The sequence below is a fragment of the Euleptes europaea genome, chromosome 1, assembly GCF_029931775.1.
Source record: "Euleptes europaea isolate rEulEur1 chromosome 1, rEulEur1.hap1, whole genome shotgun sequence".
Lineage (NCBI taxonomy): Eukaryota > Metazoa > Chordata > Lepidosauria > Squamata > Sphaerodactylidae > Euleptes > Euleptes europaea.
This window is the reverse complement of record NC_079312.1, coordinates 69,005,782-69,025,034: the sequence shown is the minus strand read 5'-3', so window position 1 is coordinate 69,025,034 and position 19,253 is coordinate 69,005,782. Positions and strand designations below refer to the sequence as shown.

The 19,253-nt window shown below is 43.6% G+C and overlaps 1 protein-coding gene and 1 non-coding gene across 2 annotated transcripts in view; both read left to right on the top strand.

The window, feature by feature from the left end:
* Positions 1 to 6,231: 6,231 nt before the first annotated feature.
* Positions 6,232 to 19,253, top strand: part of IARS1 (isoleucyl-tRNA synthetase 1) — a 108,178-nt gene continuing 95,156 nt past the window's right edge. The window contains exons 1-4 of the mRNA XM_056853478.1: positions 6,232 to 6,247; positions 13,781 to 13,906; positions 14,649 to 14,805; positions 18,435 to 18,554. Coding sequence (XP_056709456.1) covers positions 13,788 to 13,906; positions 14,649 to 14,805; positions 18,435 to 18,554 — 396 coding nt within the window. The 5' untranslated portion in view covers positions 6,232 to 6,247; positions 13,781 to 13,787. The remainder of the gene's footprint in view (positions 6,248 to 13,780; positions 13,907 to 14,648; positions 14,806 to 18,434; positions 18,555 to 19,253) is intronic.
* LOC130493660 (small nucleolar RNA SNORA84) lies at positions 12,883 to 13,014 on the top strand. The gene has a single exon (XR_008934022.1). It is a non-coding gene; the product is annotated as a small nucleolar RNA SNORA84 (small nucleolar RNA).

Genomic DNA, 19,253 nt, shown 5'->3' with positions numbered 1-19,253 from the left:
GGGTCTACCAGATCTTAGTCTAATAGACTAACGACTACAGCACGCAATAAGCCTTTTAAACAAAATAATAATTTTCATTCACCAGTTGAAAATATTTATAGAAACAGATATTCATAAGTAAACCCAGAATAGGCTATGAACATGAATAAGTGTGGAATATTTTTCTTGCTAATTTTAATTTTAGAAGGAATAGTATTTGAAAACAGATTGTGCAATGGTTGATGTAAAAGCTTTATTACATCAGTATTCAATAAACCTGCCAATTAAAGAAATTAGTTTTGTCTTTTGTTCTGATATAATGAGTCTGTTTGGCCACACATGCATGTCATTTCAGTTTCCCATTCTGCATTTATATTATCTAATCTTTAATGTTTTAACCTATAAAATTTTCAGTACTGTCAGTGTGGTTTTGGCCTAATATATTAACCGTTAGGGTTGCCAACCTCCAGGTAATAGTTGGAGATCTCCTGCTATTACAACTGATCTCCAGCCGATAGAGATCAGTCCACTTGGAGAAATGGCCGCTTTGGCAATTGGGCTCTATGGCATTGAAGTCCCTCCCCTCCCCAAACCCTGCCCTCCTCAGGCTCCACCCCCAAAATCTCCAGGTATTTCCCAACCCAGAGCTGGCAACCTTATTACCCACGTACCAAGGATCTCCAGTTCCACCTTTTATTTTTATCAACTCTCAAGGAGGTTAAACCAGTCTCAAAAGGCATTGATGGGATGGATAATGCAAACAGAAGCTTAAGCCAAATGAGACAGAGGTGCTGGGATGTGGCATCCACCCTGCTTTGGATGGGGTTGTACTCTCCCTGAAGATTCAGAGCCACAGTCTGGATGATCCCCTTGATCCAATTTGGCTCTTAGATGGATAGCAGTGGCAACAACTGTATTTTACTAGTTTAAATTAGTATACCAAGTGTGTATTTTCCTGGAGCAATCTGATCTGACCACAATCACAAATGACCCAGTAACGTTCAGATGACAATGTAGCAATGTGCTTAATGAGAAACCACCTTTGAAAAGTTCTTGGGAACCTCAATTAGCCCGAAATGCAACTGGTTGGCCATTATTTGGAATCAATCACAGGGATCATATCATACCTATTGTGCTCAAACTTAATCGGTTATCAATTCATTTCAGAACACAATTCAAAGCTAAAGCCCAAAATGGCCCCTTTAAAGCCCCAAATGGAATGGACCTAGAATATTTGAAAGACTGCCATCTACAGCATTTGCTCTGAAGGTTATACCGGTAAGCTGAAGCCCCAAAAGATCTGATACCTCACCATAAGCGATAGGGCCATTATAGTGGTGGAACTGGGATTGTCAAATGCCTTCTCCTGAGAAACATGCCAGACAACAACCTCTTAGTATTTATAATAAAATATTTTATATTCTGGCAAGTATTTGCACTAAGACAATATGAACTACTGGATGCATTGAGTGGATTTTTAACTTGGTCTTTCTGGGTTCTGGTCTGGTTTTTTACCTTGATTTTTGACTTATTGAGAGGGTTTTTTTTTTTACCAGTGAGAGGCAGTGTTGTTGTTGGTGGTGTGTCATACTCTTAGCCAGCGTGGTGTAGTGGTTAACAGCGGTAGTTAGGAGCGGTGGACTCTAATCTGGAGAACCAAGCTCAATTCCCCACTCCTCCACATGAGCAGCGGAGGCTAATCTGGTGACCTGGATTTGTTTCCACACTCCTACACATGAAGCCAGCTGGGTGATTTTGGGCTAGTCACAGCTCTCTTAGAGCTCTCTCAGCCCCACCTACCTCACAGGGTGTCTGTTGTGGGGAGGGCAAGGGAAGGTGACTGTAAGCCAGTTTGATTCTTCCTTAAATGGTAGAGAAAGTCGGCATATAAAAACCAACTCTTCTTCTAGCCTAAGCTGCTGCACAGGTTTGTTAAAGTATTATACAGGATTAAAAAGGTAAAGGTCCCCATGTGCAAGCACCGGGTCATTCCTGACCCATGGGGTGACGCCTTCCCCAGTCATCTTCCCTTTACCCCCAGCAAGCTGGGTCCTCATTTTACTGACCTTGGAAGGATGGAAGGCTGAGTCAACCTTGAGCCAGATCCCTGAAACAGAGTTCTGTTGGGATTGAACTCAGGTTGTGAGCAGAACTTGGACTGCAGTACACCACTCTGCTCCACGGGGCTCTTTTACACAGGATTACTGCACAAGAAAATAAAATGGGGTGGGGGTGGGGAGTCCAGCTCTGGATTCCCATTGGAGAGAAAGGTGAGGTATAATGGAAGGAAAAGTACATTAAAATACTGTATATATTTAGTTTCTACTGAATTTTATTCATGGTTTCCCAGCCTTTTTTGACTTATGTGATCCATTTTGGTGGCACGTTGATGGTAAAAAGTGACATATAATTCTTTAATAAACATAAATGTAAATTAGCTGTATGTTTCCTTGGTTATATATTAATAAAAATAAGACAGGGTCGAGGAGTGTTTCCAATCTAGTAAATTATCTAAATGTGTTATTTACTTTTAAGCAAAACAATTTGGCTTGTGGACATCCACCAAAGATACATACAAGAACCTTTTTAAATTGCCAGCGTGTGTTATGTGCCATCATAGTGACCTTATGCATTAATGACCTCTAAGACGTCGTATCATTAACAGCTTTCATGGCTTCCTTTATTGAGTCAATCCATCCTTCCTTTTTCCTACTGCCTTTAACTTTCCCTAGTATCACTGCCTTTTCCAGTTAGCCTTGTCTTCTCATGACCAGTAATTCTATAAAAACATTTCTTAAACACATATGAATGCGTGTGTATGCGCGTGCGCAGAGTGAGAAGAGCCTGACGTGTGGCTCCTGACAGTACACAGAACATCTCTACCTTTTCCAAAGTGGAGAAATAGTACCCTCTAGTGGTCTTTCACTCAAAATGGATTGTTGCTGCACAAAAGCACTGCTTAGCCAGCTTTTTGGAGTGGGATCCACTTTTAAACTAATGCTTTTGAGACCCATTTGCAAAGTGTGTTCATGGCACTTTCCCCTTCCCCACATAAATACCAGGAATATCACATCAGTTAACAATGAACAAGTTTATATTTTATGTTTAGTAAAAAGAAGCAGGGGACCTGCAAGGACTTGCAGAGGGCATCTCATAAGAATATATGGCTGTTACCGCACTAGGTATTCCCAGCGATGTATCCAGAGTTTGGAAATGTTATAAAAAATGTTATAAATGTTATAAAAAATTCTGTTTGCACTTTCAATGTATTCCCACTGATGTATTAAGAGTTTGAAACTGTTATAAAAAATACTGTTCGCACTTTGTTTGGCCCCTTTAGCTGTGAAGACGTCTTCCAACAATTTTTTAGCCATGGCATCCAAAAACCCTTTTAAAGCGATGTTTTTTATAACATTTCCAAACTCTTGATACATCGCTGGGAATACCTAGTGCAGTAACAGCCTATGAAGTGCCCTGCTGGATCGGATCAAAGGTTTATCTAGTCCATGCAGTGGCCAATCAGTTCCTCTGGAGGTCCAACTACAAAACATAGAGGCCAAGGCCCCTGATGTTGGCTTCTGGCACTGGGATTCACAGGTTTACTGCCTCTGAACATGGAGGCTCTCTTTAGGAAAACAAAATACAGAAAAAACACACAGCAATGACAACACAGAGATATTCAAATGAAAAGCAGCACAGTTGCACTAAGCTAGACACGTTAACTATGCTATAGCTGGTTCCTCAGAGCCTGTGCAGAGTTCCTTGTGGTAACAAGAAGTTGAAGGAGTCCTTAGCCCCTACCCAACTTCTAGTGAATCCAATTTCCACTGAAGACTGAAAACTAAAGACAAGGGAAAATCCCAAATGTCCAGATATTTATGCTAAATGGAGTAGGACCTAAACAAAAATAAGCTGATTACTCCAAACCCACGCAAATCCCCATCTCAGAGGCGACGTCTACCAATCAGAGCCATATACCATATAGTCCGACCTCCATCAAGCACCTAGTAATGGCTTGAACTTCCATGATAAACAGGTGGTCTGGTCCAAACCAGACAGTCATTTGTCCAAAAGGGATTAAGTTTGCCAGGGCTGCCCAATGTAGAATGGAAGTGAATACCTCATCCAAATGGAATCTAGGAGTCCACTCGAGATGCTCTTGAGCCTTAGCAAGTTTTAGGATTTGTCACATATCCCTCCCTCAATATTTCCTATTTCCCTTCCCTGAAAACCACATAACCTCTAACCTTTTCCTGCCTCCACCGCTCCTGCCCACCCACCTGGCAACCTACCTTTATTTCCCTCCCTCCCTATCTTTAGCTTTCTCTCTTTTCCTAACCCTGGCAGCCTTTCCCTGGATAAAGACTGGCTGAGTTGTGCAGTACCTGCCCCTGGGCCAGCCTCACTTGTGCAGTGAGGAACCTGCAAGGATTTGTGAAGGGCACCCCAGTTTCCCTTTCCCCACACTATTTCCTCTTTCCTTCCTTGTCCCCCATATCCTTACCTTTCCCTTTTCTCCTTCCTATTTACCAACCAACCTACCTTTTATCGGCCCTCATCTTCAGCTATATTTATTATTTATTGACTACATTTAAAGACCGCCTTTCTCTACAATGTGGACCCACAGCAGCTTACATAACTATCTTCCTTTTTGTCTTCATAACAACCCTGTTTGGTAAGTTAGTCTGAGTTAGGTTTGCCAACTCCTGGTTCAGAAATACTTGGGAGATGTGAGGGTGGACCCTGGGAGAATGAGGTTTAAGGAGGGACCTTGGTAGGGTATAATGCCATGCAGTCTACCCTCTAAATCAGACATTTTCTACATGAGAACTGGAATAAGTGTTTAAAATAAAAGAATAATAAATAAATAAACAATCCACTTTAATCTGCCTCCATCTTTGGCTTTCTCGCCTTCCCTGGCAGCCTCTACCATCATGATCTGCTGAAGCCAGAGGGTGAGAGATTCAAAACAGATAAAAGGAAGTATTTCTTCACACAACACATAGTTAAATTGTGGCACTCCCTGTCCCAGGATGTGGTGATAGCTGCCAACTGGGAAGTCTTTAAGACGGGAGTGGACATGTTCATGGAGGAGAAGGGTGTGGACATGTTCATGGAGGAGAGGGCTATTCATGGCTACTAGTCAAAATGGATACTAGTCATGATGCATACCTATTCCCTCCAGGATCAGAGAAGCATGCCTATTACATTAGGTGCTTTGGAACACAGGCAGGATGCTGCTGCATCAGTGGTCTTGTTTGGGGGCTTCCTAGAGGCACCTGGTTGGCCACTGTGTGAACAGACGGCTGGACTTGATGGACCTTGGTCTGAGCCAGCAGGGCCTTTCTTATGTTCTTATGCAATCAGTTTCTAAGCAAGGGGATCTGTTTCTTTAGCAAATACATAGGGGCGTTTATAGCAATTCTTAGGTATCATCATATTTGTAGAGCTTGGCTGATAATGTATGAGTTCCACTGGTTATTTTAAAAAAGGTTTCATTATAGTCAGTTGTAAAATTATTCATCTTCAATGTTCCTTCCTGCCCCATTTGGGAATGATAACACTGGACAATATTGCAGGGCTGCTGGAAAACTCTCACACTCCACCTGTACTATACCCAAAGTTACATGAACACAACTCTTCTTAGCTCACTTTTGCCCCACATGTATATAGCATAGTGTCGGTTTAGGTTTCTCCTGCTAGCGTCTACAGGTTTTTTTTAAAAAATACATTTTCTCCCTACACCTGCACTATATACACTCGCGTCTTTGCTTTTAATTTAAAAGGTTAACTTTATGATGCAGCGGTAAAATAATAAATCCCCCCCAATCGTCTCTTAGGAGCAGCTGTCAGCTCCCCGAAGGAAAAGCAACAAAATGGCATCACCCACAAACAGGAAATCTCGTCTTCAAACAAAAGGCTGGGCAATCTAGTGCTTCACGGGGAAACCGCCATCCCTTCCAGCGCCGGAAACCGCCACCAACAGAAACCAGCGACGCCTTTTGAGTCTGCGCAGAACAACCGTCTCCATTTCCTGCCCCGGGTTTGAAGGCGGGGCCAAAATCTACGGTTGCTGGGAGACCTTCGTGCCCAATGACAGGCCGCCTTGCTTGTAGCCTATGCATGGAGTGCTAAGTAGATGTGCTAAGAGAGCGTGTATTTCTCTCTCTCTCTCTTTCCCCTCCTTCTTCCTCAACTTCCGGTCATGCTTTCACCTGCTTCCAGGTTGCATCATTTCTAGCCGGTCGGCTGCTGGGCCTGCTGGCGGGTGAGCAATGAATGAATGAATGGGTCTGCTTGGGCGGGGGAAGGGTTAGGGGTTCGCGCCACAGAGGATCACTTTCTTTCCTTGTCCCTATCTGGCTCGTGGGTCTTTCCCCAGGGATTTGCTGGGTGGCTTTCGGCTCTCAGGTGGCCAAAGGGCTGCGTTGTGTGGGTATGACGTTTATGGTTTACCCCTCAGATCGGGTATTTTGGGGTGGGCGTGCTCCCTGCTTTGTAGGTAGCGAAGGGCTAGCGTTACGTTCTTTTGCAAAACTGCTTTCTCAGGGGAGCTGAAAAAGAAATCGGTTTCCCATCGAACAGGAAATGCTTGCTTAAAGACAGTGCATAATGTGTTTTAAAAGGTTTCATACTGCTCTGGGTTTTTTTAAAAGGTATTGCGTTACATATAGAAACTGCTATGTTTTACATAGCATATTCTTAATGTGTTTAAACGAAAGGTAATATTGGGGTTAAAGGTTCATTCTTGTGGCTTATTGAGGCCCACTGAATTTAAATTAAACCCATTAGGAATGATGAAGATGATTTAATGTAGTGTTTTTAAGAGGAATTCTGGATGTTAGTTCCTAACAGCCAACTATATGTGTCAGTGCCGTATGCTTTTGGTTGTGCTTCTGTAGTGGCCAAATTGGTAAACTTTAGATGAGCTCTGTTGATCCTGGACACAGAAGTTGTCTGTGTAGGCAAAAGCAACAATTATCCTAATATGTATTTTCCCTTCTCCCTTCCATGCCCAATAGTAGCTTCTCTCTTTGAGTGGCTTGCTCTGTGTAATTTCCTACTAGTCCCGATTGGAAGAAAAGAGAGTGTGTCTGTCTGTGTGAACACATGTAACATGGAGTTGGGGTTACAAATGAAATGTCAGGCTTGGAACAACCTGGATTCAAGCCCCTCCTTAGGCCATGAGTCAGTTACTTTTTTTTAGCTTGCCTTGGAGCCAGCGTGGTGTAGTGGTTAAGAGTGGTGATTTGGAGCGGTGGACTCTGATCTGGAGAACCGGGTTTGATTTCCCACTCCTCCACATGAGCGGCAGACGGTAATTTGGTGAACCTGGTTGGTTTCCCCACTCATACACGTGAAGCCAGCTGGGTGGCCATGGGCTAGTCACAGCTCTCTCAGAACTCTCTCAGCCTCACCTACCTCACAAGGTGTCTGTTGTGGGGAAGGGAAGGAGATTGTAAGCAAGTTTGATTCTTCCTTAAGTGGTAGAGAAAGTCAGCATATAAAAACCAACTCTTCTTCTTGTGAGGAAAATGGCTCCCTCCGTCCATATCTGTCACTCTCAACTTCTTGGAGGAAGGATGGGGATATAACCATGATGAATACACATTTTCTTAGTAATCCTTCCTATGATCATGTAAATAGTGCCTGTTCCAGATTTTGGGAGGTCCTGGGCAGACAGTGGCCAGGGGTCGTCTTCTGCCCATCATGCCTCCCTTTCTACCCATCTATGTGTGTTCCCACTCAACTGTGAATCCTTCTGCTTCTCACAAGCCCTTCCACCACCTGTGCTCACAGCCTCCTGCACCACATTAATTCTCTTTCCCTGACAGCACAGGCTGGTGCGTGCAGCTGCTGTGGCCTCCAGAAGTGTTGCTGCTGTGCACCATATACATGCGCTTCCCCATCAGCACTGGGAAGCTGGACTCATGGGTGGTGGAGGGCTTGCAAGCAAATGGCACATGGAGGAGAGGTGAGCAGATGAGGAGTCTGTGACAGTGGGCCCAAACAGAAGCCCTGGGCCCTGACTGCTGCCCCACCTCTGGTTGTGTTGATGCATGTAAGCTTCCCTACATGTATGCTGTCTATATAACCCCTAAATGTGGAGGGAGAGGCATTAAGAGACAGTGTCTTGCAAGGGACCACTTAGTGAGGCTATGGTACATGCATTATTGTACACGGGCTCATTACTCCAGGCAGTTTAAAATTAGCAATGTTGTCATGCATGTGAAGCTGCCTTATACTGAGTCAGGCCATTGGCCTATCAAGGTCAGTTTGTCTACTGTCTGATTAGCAGTAGTCTTTTCCAGATGTCTTCCTTGTCAACTACTACCTGATTTTTTTAAAAAACTGGAGATGCCAGAAGTTGAACTGGGGACCTTCTGCATGCCATGTAGAGTTTCTATCTCTTGAGCCACAGTCCTACCCCTTTGTCTGGTCCCCAGAAAAATGTTTGTAACTTTTCGTTATTAGGATATAGATATCCATACATAATAGAAAGCATGGGAAGGAAATAGTTACATAGAACTAGTTACAGTAAATATACTTTATCGTAAACATATATCTGAAAGATTTAAATGTGCCCCAAAATAAAAAGGAAAAAAAAACCTCTATTTTTTATACTATTTTTGTGAATACAGCCCAAACCTGTGTTGAGATAACAGGAAAAATATAGAGGTGTGGTAAGAAGGACAGTCACCAGAATTAATTGGTCGTTGCATTCCTTGTGTGTGTGTGTGTGTGTGTGTGAAGTGTCGTCAAGTCGCAGCCGACTTACGGCGACCCCTTTTGGGGTTTTAATGGCAGGAGAGTAGCAGAGGTGGTTTGCCGGTGCCTTCCTCTGTATAGCAACCCTGGACTTCCTTGGTGGTCTCCCATCCAAATACTAACCAGGGCTGACCCTGCTTAGCTTCTGAGATCTGATGAGATCAGGCTAGCCTGGGCCATCCAGGTCAGGGTGTTTCATTCCTTACTATGTCTTTACTGGAATACTTGTGGCTTCTGTTGGGAACCATGTTATGCAGCCTTGAGGCATAAAGTATTAGCTTTAATGTACCAATTATTCATGAGTATGTACAAAACCATTTGCTGTTCATGCAGTAAAAGCGTAGTAGCAGAGCGAGTTCAGTTCTCAAGTGGCTGCTTGAGGAGCCAACCTGGCAGGGGGCTCTGGCACGGGTTGAGTGTAGGTGACTGAAGCCATGACTGTGCCCGAGGTGCCACAGACTGCCTTGAAGCTCCCAAAGACAACACAGGAGGAGGTATACCCCAGCACCACCTGGTTCTTCTTCTGCTGGCTTCCAAAAGGGGCGGATGGGAAGACAAGAAGAAGGTTTTTATATGCCCATTTTCTCTACCACTTAAGGAAGAATCAAACCGGCTTACAATCACCTTCCCTGCCTCACACCAGACACACTGTGAGGTAGGTGGGGCTGAGAGAGCTCTAAGATCCCCTCCCCACTCATGCCACCACTGGGCTCCAAGACTTGGCGCTCTTCATCTCCATCTATTTTGTAACTGGTGACTGCACAGTTTAATCAATCAAAAGGAAAACACGGAATTTGTGGGAGAATGGGAGGCATGGACAACATACTGTGTAAATGAACTTAACTTGGGAAATATTAAGGGATATGCTTTGATGTAATTCAAATTGTTTGAAGTAACTAAGATACCAAAGTTAAAGATTAGATTTTAAGATAATGATAAATGTGGGTTATTATAATGAATTAGACTTTAATCACAAAGAGAGAAATAAAGATATTAAATGGATAGAGGAGGGGAGAGGGGAAGTTAATTATATATATTTTTTAGGGATAAGATATGTTTTTGTTCATATTATGTACTATGATTGGAATGATACAATTGAATGTGAATAAGTTTGAAAAATAATATAATTTTTTTTTAAAAAAAAGTAACTGGTGACTGCACAGTGATTCATTCGCTGGGCTTGTGTGTTTTCTGCATCTTTGTTTTCAGCTCTGTACTTTTTCCAGTCACTTTCGTTGCATTTGTGGAGCACTTTCTTTCCTGACAGTTGCTTTGAGGGCTTTCTTCTTTCCTCAGGGGTTTCTTATTGGCAATATAATAATTCCTTGAACTATAAATGTTCGACACCTTCCTCATTTCAGCCTTTCTCTCCCTTGGAACTTCTCAAGTGTGCTTCAAATAGGCATTTTTAGAACCAGTATATGCTTATTAGAGTTAACTGAAGCTAGTGCATTACAGCTGGTAGTTACTTGCAGTGTAAACACAGGGCACAGATCTTGCATCAGCTATTGTTCTGGATGTATATGGTAGGAGTAGTTTAAGTTAGCCATTTAAATAAGTCCACAACTGTTCTTAGCTCATATGTTTGGACAAAACCATTAATGATTTGTGCCAGTCTAATGACTTCAGGGAGAGAAAAACCCAACTCCCGTCTGATTAGCTGTCTGCTTGCCTGGAAGAGATTTTCACTCACGACAGATGAGCAATTTAAAAGCCCTGAGCAATTCTTTGCAACCCTCTTAATGTCCTAAAATTGTACCTGTGCAGCAGGGATGGAGAACCTCAGGCCCGGTGGCTGTATGCGGCCCCCGAGGACATTTTTTTTGGCCCTCGGGAGCTCTGGGGCCCTGCCGCGGAGGCGCGGCATAGGACGGCCCTCCCTGAGGGTGTTCCTGGGGCCACGGCTTGCAGGGTTGCTGCTGCGCCCTTTGGACCTCCTCTCGCTGCCTCCTCTGCCCCCTATAACTGCAGCGTGCAGGAATGCTGGGGCACACTGTAAGCCCCTCTTGCTGCCTGTCGGCTGTTGAGCAGCGATGTGGGGGAAGAGGCCCGCGGTTCCCGGCGGAAGAGCATGCACTCAGGAGCCGATCGGGTTTCAGGGGGCCTTTTGTGGACTCTGGGGCGGGTAGGGCATGGAGCCTGGGGCCAGGTCACGTGGAGGCGCGCGCGTGTGTGTGTGTGTGTGTGTGTGTGGAAAGGCTTTTCTCTCTCCGTCTCTTTCTTTCTTTGTCTCCCTCTGTCCTTTTCTTTCTCCCCCTCTTTCCATTTCTTTCACCCTCTCTCCCTTTTCCTCTTTTTCTGTTTTCCTTCCTTCCTCCCTTACCGATCGACCGCGGGCTGCGCCTCCCTGGTGCCTCGTTTGCTCGGGCCCACCGCTGGCTGCTCTCCTGCCTGGGAGGGGGGGAGGACCCGGGGGGAGCCCTCCACGCCTTCTCTGCGTGGCCTCCCCTGGGGTTGCCAACCTCCAGGTGGTGGCCGGAGACCTGGCAACCCTAGCCTCTCCCCCCCACACCGGGAGATCTATATCTGGTATGGCCCCCGAATGATGTTATAAATGTGCAAATGGCCCTTGGCAGGAAGAAGGTTCCCCACCCCTGCTGTACAGGATCCACCAAGAACCTTATTTTGGTATTGTTACAGAAATGTATGTGATTTACAAAATGAGTAATTTCTGACTCATTTTGCATTTGGCTAGAAGTCCTAAGTGAGTGCCTGTGCAAATCAATATTCTCTTCCTCATCTTCTCCTATTCAATGTATCTTTTTTTTCTAGCATCTTTAGGGTATTCACCTCTGCTTAAATGAATGTTCTTAGGAATAGGCTAAACGGTTTAGTTGTCAAGTTACCCCATGCTTGTCTGATTCTCAGACTGAACAGTCAATGTGGGCTTCTGCTTATTCTTACTTGGAGTTTGTGGGAGAAATGCTTAAAAATACTATTGAATTAAGTGCCGACAATTTGAAATAATTGTATTTTAATTAAAGGATTACTGATATAATACATTTTGCTTTATATAATAGTTGCTGAAATAATGCACTTAAACACACATAGCAGAGTTCCTGTTGATTAAATAATAACTTTGCTTTCTACAAGTTGCAAGTATTCTGCATGGTCACTAGTAACCATAACAACACGTTTATTCCTGCTAGATCAGGGGTCCCCAGTGTGGTGCCTGTGGGTACCATGGCACCTGCCAGCACCTTTTCAGGAACCCACCAAGTGTTTTTAGGAAGTGGGTGGGGCTAGGTAGAACTTTTGCCCAGCAAGGCTTCTGATTAATTATTGGAGATTTGATTGGCTGTGCAGAATTTTTAAATGTTGCTGTGGCAGCAGCTGCCACCATGGCACAAGGATCTACACTGTGTTACTGAAGTTAAGCTGTGGCAATCATTGTGTGTCTGGCTCCTCATTCTGCAGCAGCCATTTTGTTGCGCCCACCATGCCATGTCAGAATTTCAAATGTGCCCGCAGGCTCAAAAAGGTTGGGGACCAGATGTTCTTTTCTTTTAAAACAAGTGTGTAACATAGTATTCATTAAAATATCCAATAGCTTAATTATGCTCGTGAATACATTACTGTAAACACCTGCAATGTGATCCTTCACTTGGTAAGCAGCTGACTACCAATAGTAAATAGAAGATTTTAAAAACTATAATCCTGTTAGTGTGAAAACATTGCTCAGAGATTTGAAATGGAGTTTGGATTGTATGAATTTTCATTTGAAGACACTCATGAAGGTTGTCTTTCTCTCCTTCCACTTCCCAGGGTGGATTTTTTTAAATCACAATTTAAATCACTAGTCAATAAGGCTAGATTTAAATCATGGTTTTCTCCCTCCTCACACTTAGCTCCTTGGGCGGATCTATTCCACTCCAAACAATCTTCTATTAATTGAACTTCTTGAAACTTAGGACTTAAGAAGGGGCTGATTCTGTGTACATAATTTTGTAAATATCAGTGGGATTATGGTCATTTTTCTCAACTCTGTATGTTTATTTTATAACATTTTTTCTGTGAAGTTCCATAAGCCATTTCCCTTAAACTCTTTGAAATATAAGTCTGCTTCCACTTTTATATTCCCTGTACATTTCAGTGATGATTTTAGGAAAATCTTTGCAGTGTACTTAAGTGTGTGCCCTGTGGTTACTGATCACTGTTGCCTCAGTACAGTGCTTCAGTTATTAAAAATGGGCAAAAAGTAACACTCTGACATACGCATGGAGTCTGATGTTTCGTAGCCTCCACAGCCCGGTCATTGTTACAGTTCATTACTATTGTGTACCTTTGTTTTTATGACTACAAATATTTACATGGCCAATATCTACAAGAGCTTACAATTGCCTGTGTACATGTTTAGTTTTTCTTTTTTAAAAGAAAACTTCTAACCTTTGCTCTCCCGAGCAAAATTGGGACCTATAGGGACAAAGCAAGCCAAGTTACTACTAATACAATCCCGTGGAGAGTTACTTCAGACGAAGTCCATTATATCAGTAATGGGCTTACACTGGAGTAACTCAGTTTAGGATTGCACTGTACAACAGAAGACTGCTGGACACAGACATATCTGAAGTTGTGTGGAGAACTTGGCATTCATTTTCAGTGCCTGTACCAGTGGGATGAGAGCATCTATATGCCAGTAAAGCTAGGGTAACTTCTGTTTTATACATCAGGCTCTCCAAATTATTATCACATTTAGTCAGCACTCTAGTAATAACAAGCTAGGGATAGCAACAGCTGGATCTATGCTCTCTACTATTCCCATTAAATAATTAGCTCTTGAGAAATTGTTAACATGGTGTCTGCAGTGACAACTGACAAGTGTCTTGGAATAGCCTTCTGAGTTCTTCTCAAGGGACATGCTGGGCTGTAGCAATTTGAGACCTGAACTCAAGCAAGGGATGAGGTCTTCAGATTTTGATGAGCACTGTATTAGGTGATATATACAGCAGAAGGCACCGTATTGCATAATGTATGCCCTGAGAAAAATCTCTCTGATCATGTTTATATTTCTGTATTGTCTTGATTTACATAGGAAAACAATGGTTCAGCAAGTTGCAGAGAACATAAACTTTCCGCAGGAGGAAGAGAAAATATTGCAGCTCTGGAACACTCTTCATTGTTTTCAAGAATGCCTGAAACAGTCAAAAAACAGGCCTAGGTAAGATGAGTCTTGTTTTCCCTCACTTTTCCTATGAAAAAGCAACTGCTCCTGGTTTATATCCTCACACTCTGCCTCCCACAAAGTGGCTGCTGCTTTGAGCTACTTCTGCCTTGGAAGGCTGCCTATGCTTGAGGCAGGCTTCAGACTTTGCTGTGTGAAATCATGGGATACAAGCTGCTGTTTTTAGTCCACAGCTTTGTTTTTAGCCAGTATTATTGTGCAGGTCTATCGTTAAAGAAAGGGATGAGTGTATATGGGTATGTGCAGTGATGGGGTTAGAGCCAAATTGTGATATTCTGGCTTTCAGGTGAACAAAAGTGCTAAATTATAAATGATTGCATAGAACAACTGTGGGAAGATCCTTGGTAGAATAGCATTTGGAAGACGGGCAGCCCATTCCTAAAGGGGGGTTAGATTCATGGTGGCCAGGAGCGGCAGAGCTGAACCGCTTACTCTGAAGCTTCCCTGTTGCCGTAGAGAAAAAAAAAACTTTAAAAAATAAAATAAGGGAAAGTGAGGTACAACCCCGCCGGCGTGTTTGCCTCTGCGCCAGCGTGTTTGTCACTTTATTCCATCATACAGTGGTACCTATGCTGGCGCGGGGTCATGCCCCCTCAGGATTGCAACCTATATATGTCAACGTATACAGATTTGCTTATAGAGAGAGATTTACTCTGAATAATAAAGAATAAATGTGGCCATCCTTTCCTGTTTGAGATAGTTTCTTTCTGATCTGCAGGTTTACCTTCTACGATGGCCCTCCATTTGCCACAGGCCTTCCACACTACGGACACATACTTGCAGGAACCATTAAAGACATTGTAACTAGATATGCTCATCAGAGTGGCTTTCATGTGGAAAGAAGATTTGGTTGGGATTGCCATGGTTTGCCAGTGGTATGCTGAATATCTTCTTATATTTAAAAAATGTAGTCTGGATTTAGTTCTTTGTGTATTAAGTTGTATGTTGTTTCCTAGCTTTCTGCTAATGTGATGTAGAGCTGAATTTATGGTTTTAGAAATGTGGATAGACAAGTTCAGCAGTTTGATTATAGACATAGTTTGAATGCAGTGTTTGGATAATGTTTTTATTGGCTTAAAAATAAAAAATCTTAATCCAGGTAAGGTTTCTTCAGTAAAGGCTTCACCACAACTGCCTTTGATGTTTTTTTAGAAATCTACAATGAATGGATTTAACAATTTTGGCCAGAGACTTGTCCTGGCAAGATTTTATCAGTTAGGAAATGCATGGGTCTTCTGTACTTTCAACTCCCCCCCCCCCCGAATCTTGTCAGCATCAGTCAAGGGAGTCCATAGCTTTTATTTATTTATTTACAAAATTTATATCCCACCTTTCTTCCCTCACAAGGACTACCAAGGTGGCTAACAATTTAAAACATACATGATAAAATTGCATCTTAAAACCATTTAAGTCAACCCCCCCGAGCACACATCATTAAAACAAAGACAAAACAGAGTCAAAATATGTACAAAGATATAAAAACAGCCATTAAACATTGGTATGAAAGGAGGGTTCACTGAGGGAATGCCAGATGAAACAATGAAGTCCTCAACTGCTGGCAGAAGATGGCAATAGAAGGGGACAGACTAATCTCCCAGGGAGTTCCAGAGCTTTGGTGCTGTTACTGACAAGGCCCTCTCCTGGATTGCCACCCACCTAACCTCAGAAGGACCTCTGACGGTGACTGCAGTGGTTGGGTGGGTTAATAAGGAAGTAGGGGGTCCTTAGGTATGTTGTCCCCAAACCATATAGGGCTTTGAAGGTCAAGACCAGCGTCTTGAATTGTGCCTGGAAGCAAACTGGGAGCCAGTGTAGATGGGCCAAGACTGGAGTGGTATGCTCCCTATGACTCACTCCAATCAGCATCCTGGCTGCAGCATCCTGAACCAATTGTAGTTTCCAAATACTTCTCAAGGGCAGCCCCATGTAGACTGCATTGTAGTAATCTAACCTAGATGTATCCAGGGCATGCACCAGTGTCCAGACCTTTTCTGTCCAGGAAAGGCCACAGCTGGCTAACCAGCTGAAGCTTGCAAAAGGAACTCCTGCCACAGCTGCCTCTTGCTTATCCATCAGTAGGCCTGGATCCAGGAGCACCCCCAGCATATTGACCTGTACCTTCAAGGGGAGTGCAATCCCATCCAGAAAGGATGACACCTTAAATCAGATCTTCTACCCACCAGTAGCACTCCTGTCTTGTTGGTATTAAGTTTCAGTTTAACAGCCCACATCCACTCTAAAACTTTCTCCAGGCACTGGTTCAGGGTTTCTGCAGCCTCCCTGTGCTCAGCTGGAAGCAGGAGATAGAGGTGAATGCCATCTGCATAATGGTAACAGCCTGCCGTAATCTCTGGTTGACCTCACCCAGGAGTTTCATGTAGATGTTAAAGAGCACAGGGTACAAGGTGAAACCTTGTGGGGCCCCATGGGACAAAGGCCAAGAAGCTGAGTAGCAGTCTCCCAGACCACCTTCTGAAACCTACCTTGCAGGTAGGATTGGAACCACAGAAGAAGAGTTGGTTTTTATATGCTGACTTTCCCTACCACTTAAGGAAGAATCAAACCAGCTTACAATCACTTTCCCTTCCCCTCCCCACAACACCCTGTGAGGAAGGTGGGGCTGAGAGTGTGACTAGCCCAAGGTCACTCAGCTGGTTTTATGTGTAGGAGTGGGGAAACAAATCCAGTTCACCAGATTAGCCTCTGCCGCTCATGTGGAGGAGTGGAAAATCAAATCCGGTTCTCCAGATCAGAGTCCACTGCTCCGAACCACAGCTCTTAACCACTACACCACATCTGTGAACAGTGCCTCCCAATCCCAGCCTAGATAGGCATTCCAGATGGATACCATGACTGATGGTATCAAAAGCCACTGAGAGGTCCAGGAGAATCAACAGTCATACTCCCTCTGTCCATCTCCTAGCTCACTAATCCACCAGGTTGACCGAGACTGTTTCAGTCCTATAACCAGGCCTGAAACCAGATTGGACAGGATCTAAACAATTTGCCTCATCCAGGAAACCTTGGACTTGTCCAGCTGCCACCTGTTCAGTCACCATGCTCAAGAATGAAATATTTGATTATTTATTGAGGTCGCCTGGGTCCAGGGCAGGCTTCTTTAGGAGTGGATGTGCCAACAGCCTGTTTCAAGGCTTGGTGACCCACCCCCTCTCTGTTAAGGATGGATTCATTACCCCTTGAACCCTGTCACCCAGCCCCCCACCCCTGCAGAGTTAAGTAACCTTGAAGGGCCAGGGTTATAGAAGTAGGCGGTAAACCTCAAATTACCAAGGATCGTGCCCACAGTTTCTGAAAAGTATCTCAGACAATGGGACAAATTGGTACCCTGGCACCACCTGACCCTGTCACTGCTAACTTAGAGTCCATATAGTTTTGACACCTATGACCGTTTGAACTACATTCAGATGAATTGTCTTCTTCCAGGGGTGCAGATCTGGGCGTTTAGGCTGAGAACTACTTTAAACAACTTAGCTGGATGAGATTTTGCAGATTCAATGGTGTTAGCAAAAGATTTTCTTTCCTGTCATCACTAATACTCCACAATGCCTGCAAATGGACTCCTGGATGTCGTTTGGCATATGTGTGTTTTGCCAGTGTTGCTTAAATATCCTACCTGCTTCATTTCTTGGGATCTCCAGCACTAGGCTTGAGATCATTTCTCTCAGCTCAGGTAAGGCACCTGCTGGTAAGCTAAGTAGATGGTTAACTAGCAGTGCTTTAACCTGTCCCTGGTAGCCCCTTTAGTATATACATACAAACGATGCTGGCAATCTGTTGCACTGGGTTTCTGTAGGTGGAGTAAGATGTTAGGCCACTGTTGAGGCTGCCTTTGGCAACTCACAGTTCAGTGTCTGTGTCTTTTTTATATTTGTAAAATAGCGAATGTTTACATTTCTACTTCCAAGTTAGTTCTGTTGTGGGCCTGCCACATCATGAAGAGCTGTGGAGCCACTTCATATGCTCATTTTACACTGTAATTAGTGTCCATCTCTGACATAGATGTTTGTTTAGGCTTAGAGTTTCTTCTCTCTCTTTTTTTTTTTGCTGGCTTCTTTCCCTGTGAGCTGCATTGTTCTGTCACCTCTTCTGTCACTCATGCCTGCTCCTATTTTCTTTTCTAGTGTTTGTAAGTTTGAACTCTTTCCTGGATTCATGTGTTCTTCTTTCTTCCCCTTTGCGGTTTCATTAAGGAATAGACCATCTTAAAGAGGCACTGGGAAGCTGTGTTCCCCTGGATCTAATTCCTCCCGCACATTCTGTCCCAAAGAGTATACTCGAAGGACTGTGGATATTTCTAACACAATTTAAAAAAAAATGAGGGAAAGCTTTTATACCTGAACATTTACCATATGGCAGTGAGCAAGTCCATTGATTAGGGTAGACTTTTCTCCTTTGTTGACATAGAAGGCCTAAGCTGGGTTCACTAGAGCTGTATTTTTAGAAGTGTAAGCATGAGCATTATAACACCCTTTGCTTTTTTCAGGAATATGAAATTGACAAAACACTAGGCATCAAAGGTCCTGAAGACGTGGCAAAAATGGGAATCGCTGAATATAACAACAATTGCAGAGGAATTGTGATGAGATATTCACAAGAATGGAAAGTAAGTAAAACTATTTAATAAGCCACCTGTTTGGACTGGCTCCCAGCTATTGTAACTATTCTTTGTAACAGAGATATTCCTTCCTCTGTTTCTGTGTGTGTATTGGTCGAGAGCAAAACCTTGCAACATCTTGGGCATTTTGAACAGTGGATTTCTGTACCATTTCACATTCCCTCTCTGTTTGAAAAATGATTTGCCATGTGGTATGATATGGCAGGATGTTGTGAAAAAGTCATAAGCCTTACCAGAAGAAGAAGAGTTCGTTTTTATATGCCGACCTTCTCTACCACTTAAGGCACAATCAGACCGGCTTACAATCACCTTCCCCTCCCCTTTCCACAACAGACACCCTGTGAAGTAGGTGGGGCTGAGAGAGTGTGACTAGCCCAAGGTCACCCAGCTGGCTTCATGTGCAGGAGTGGGGGAAAAAATCCAGTTCACCAGATTAGCCTCCACTGCTCATGTGGAGGAGTGGGGAATCAAACCCGGTTCTCCAGATAATAGTCCACCCCTCCAAACCACCACTCTTACCACTATACCTCGCTGGTTCTCCAGTACATAAAGTCCAGTACATTCCCGTTATGGCTAGGGGAAAGCCGGCAGGCTGTAGTATTATGTGATTCTTCATGCTACATGTAGCGTGTGGACTATATTTTGCTTGCATGTAGTCCTGTCTGAAAAAGGCAAAGGGTTGACTTT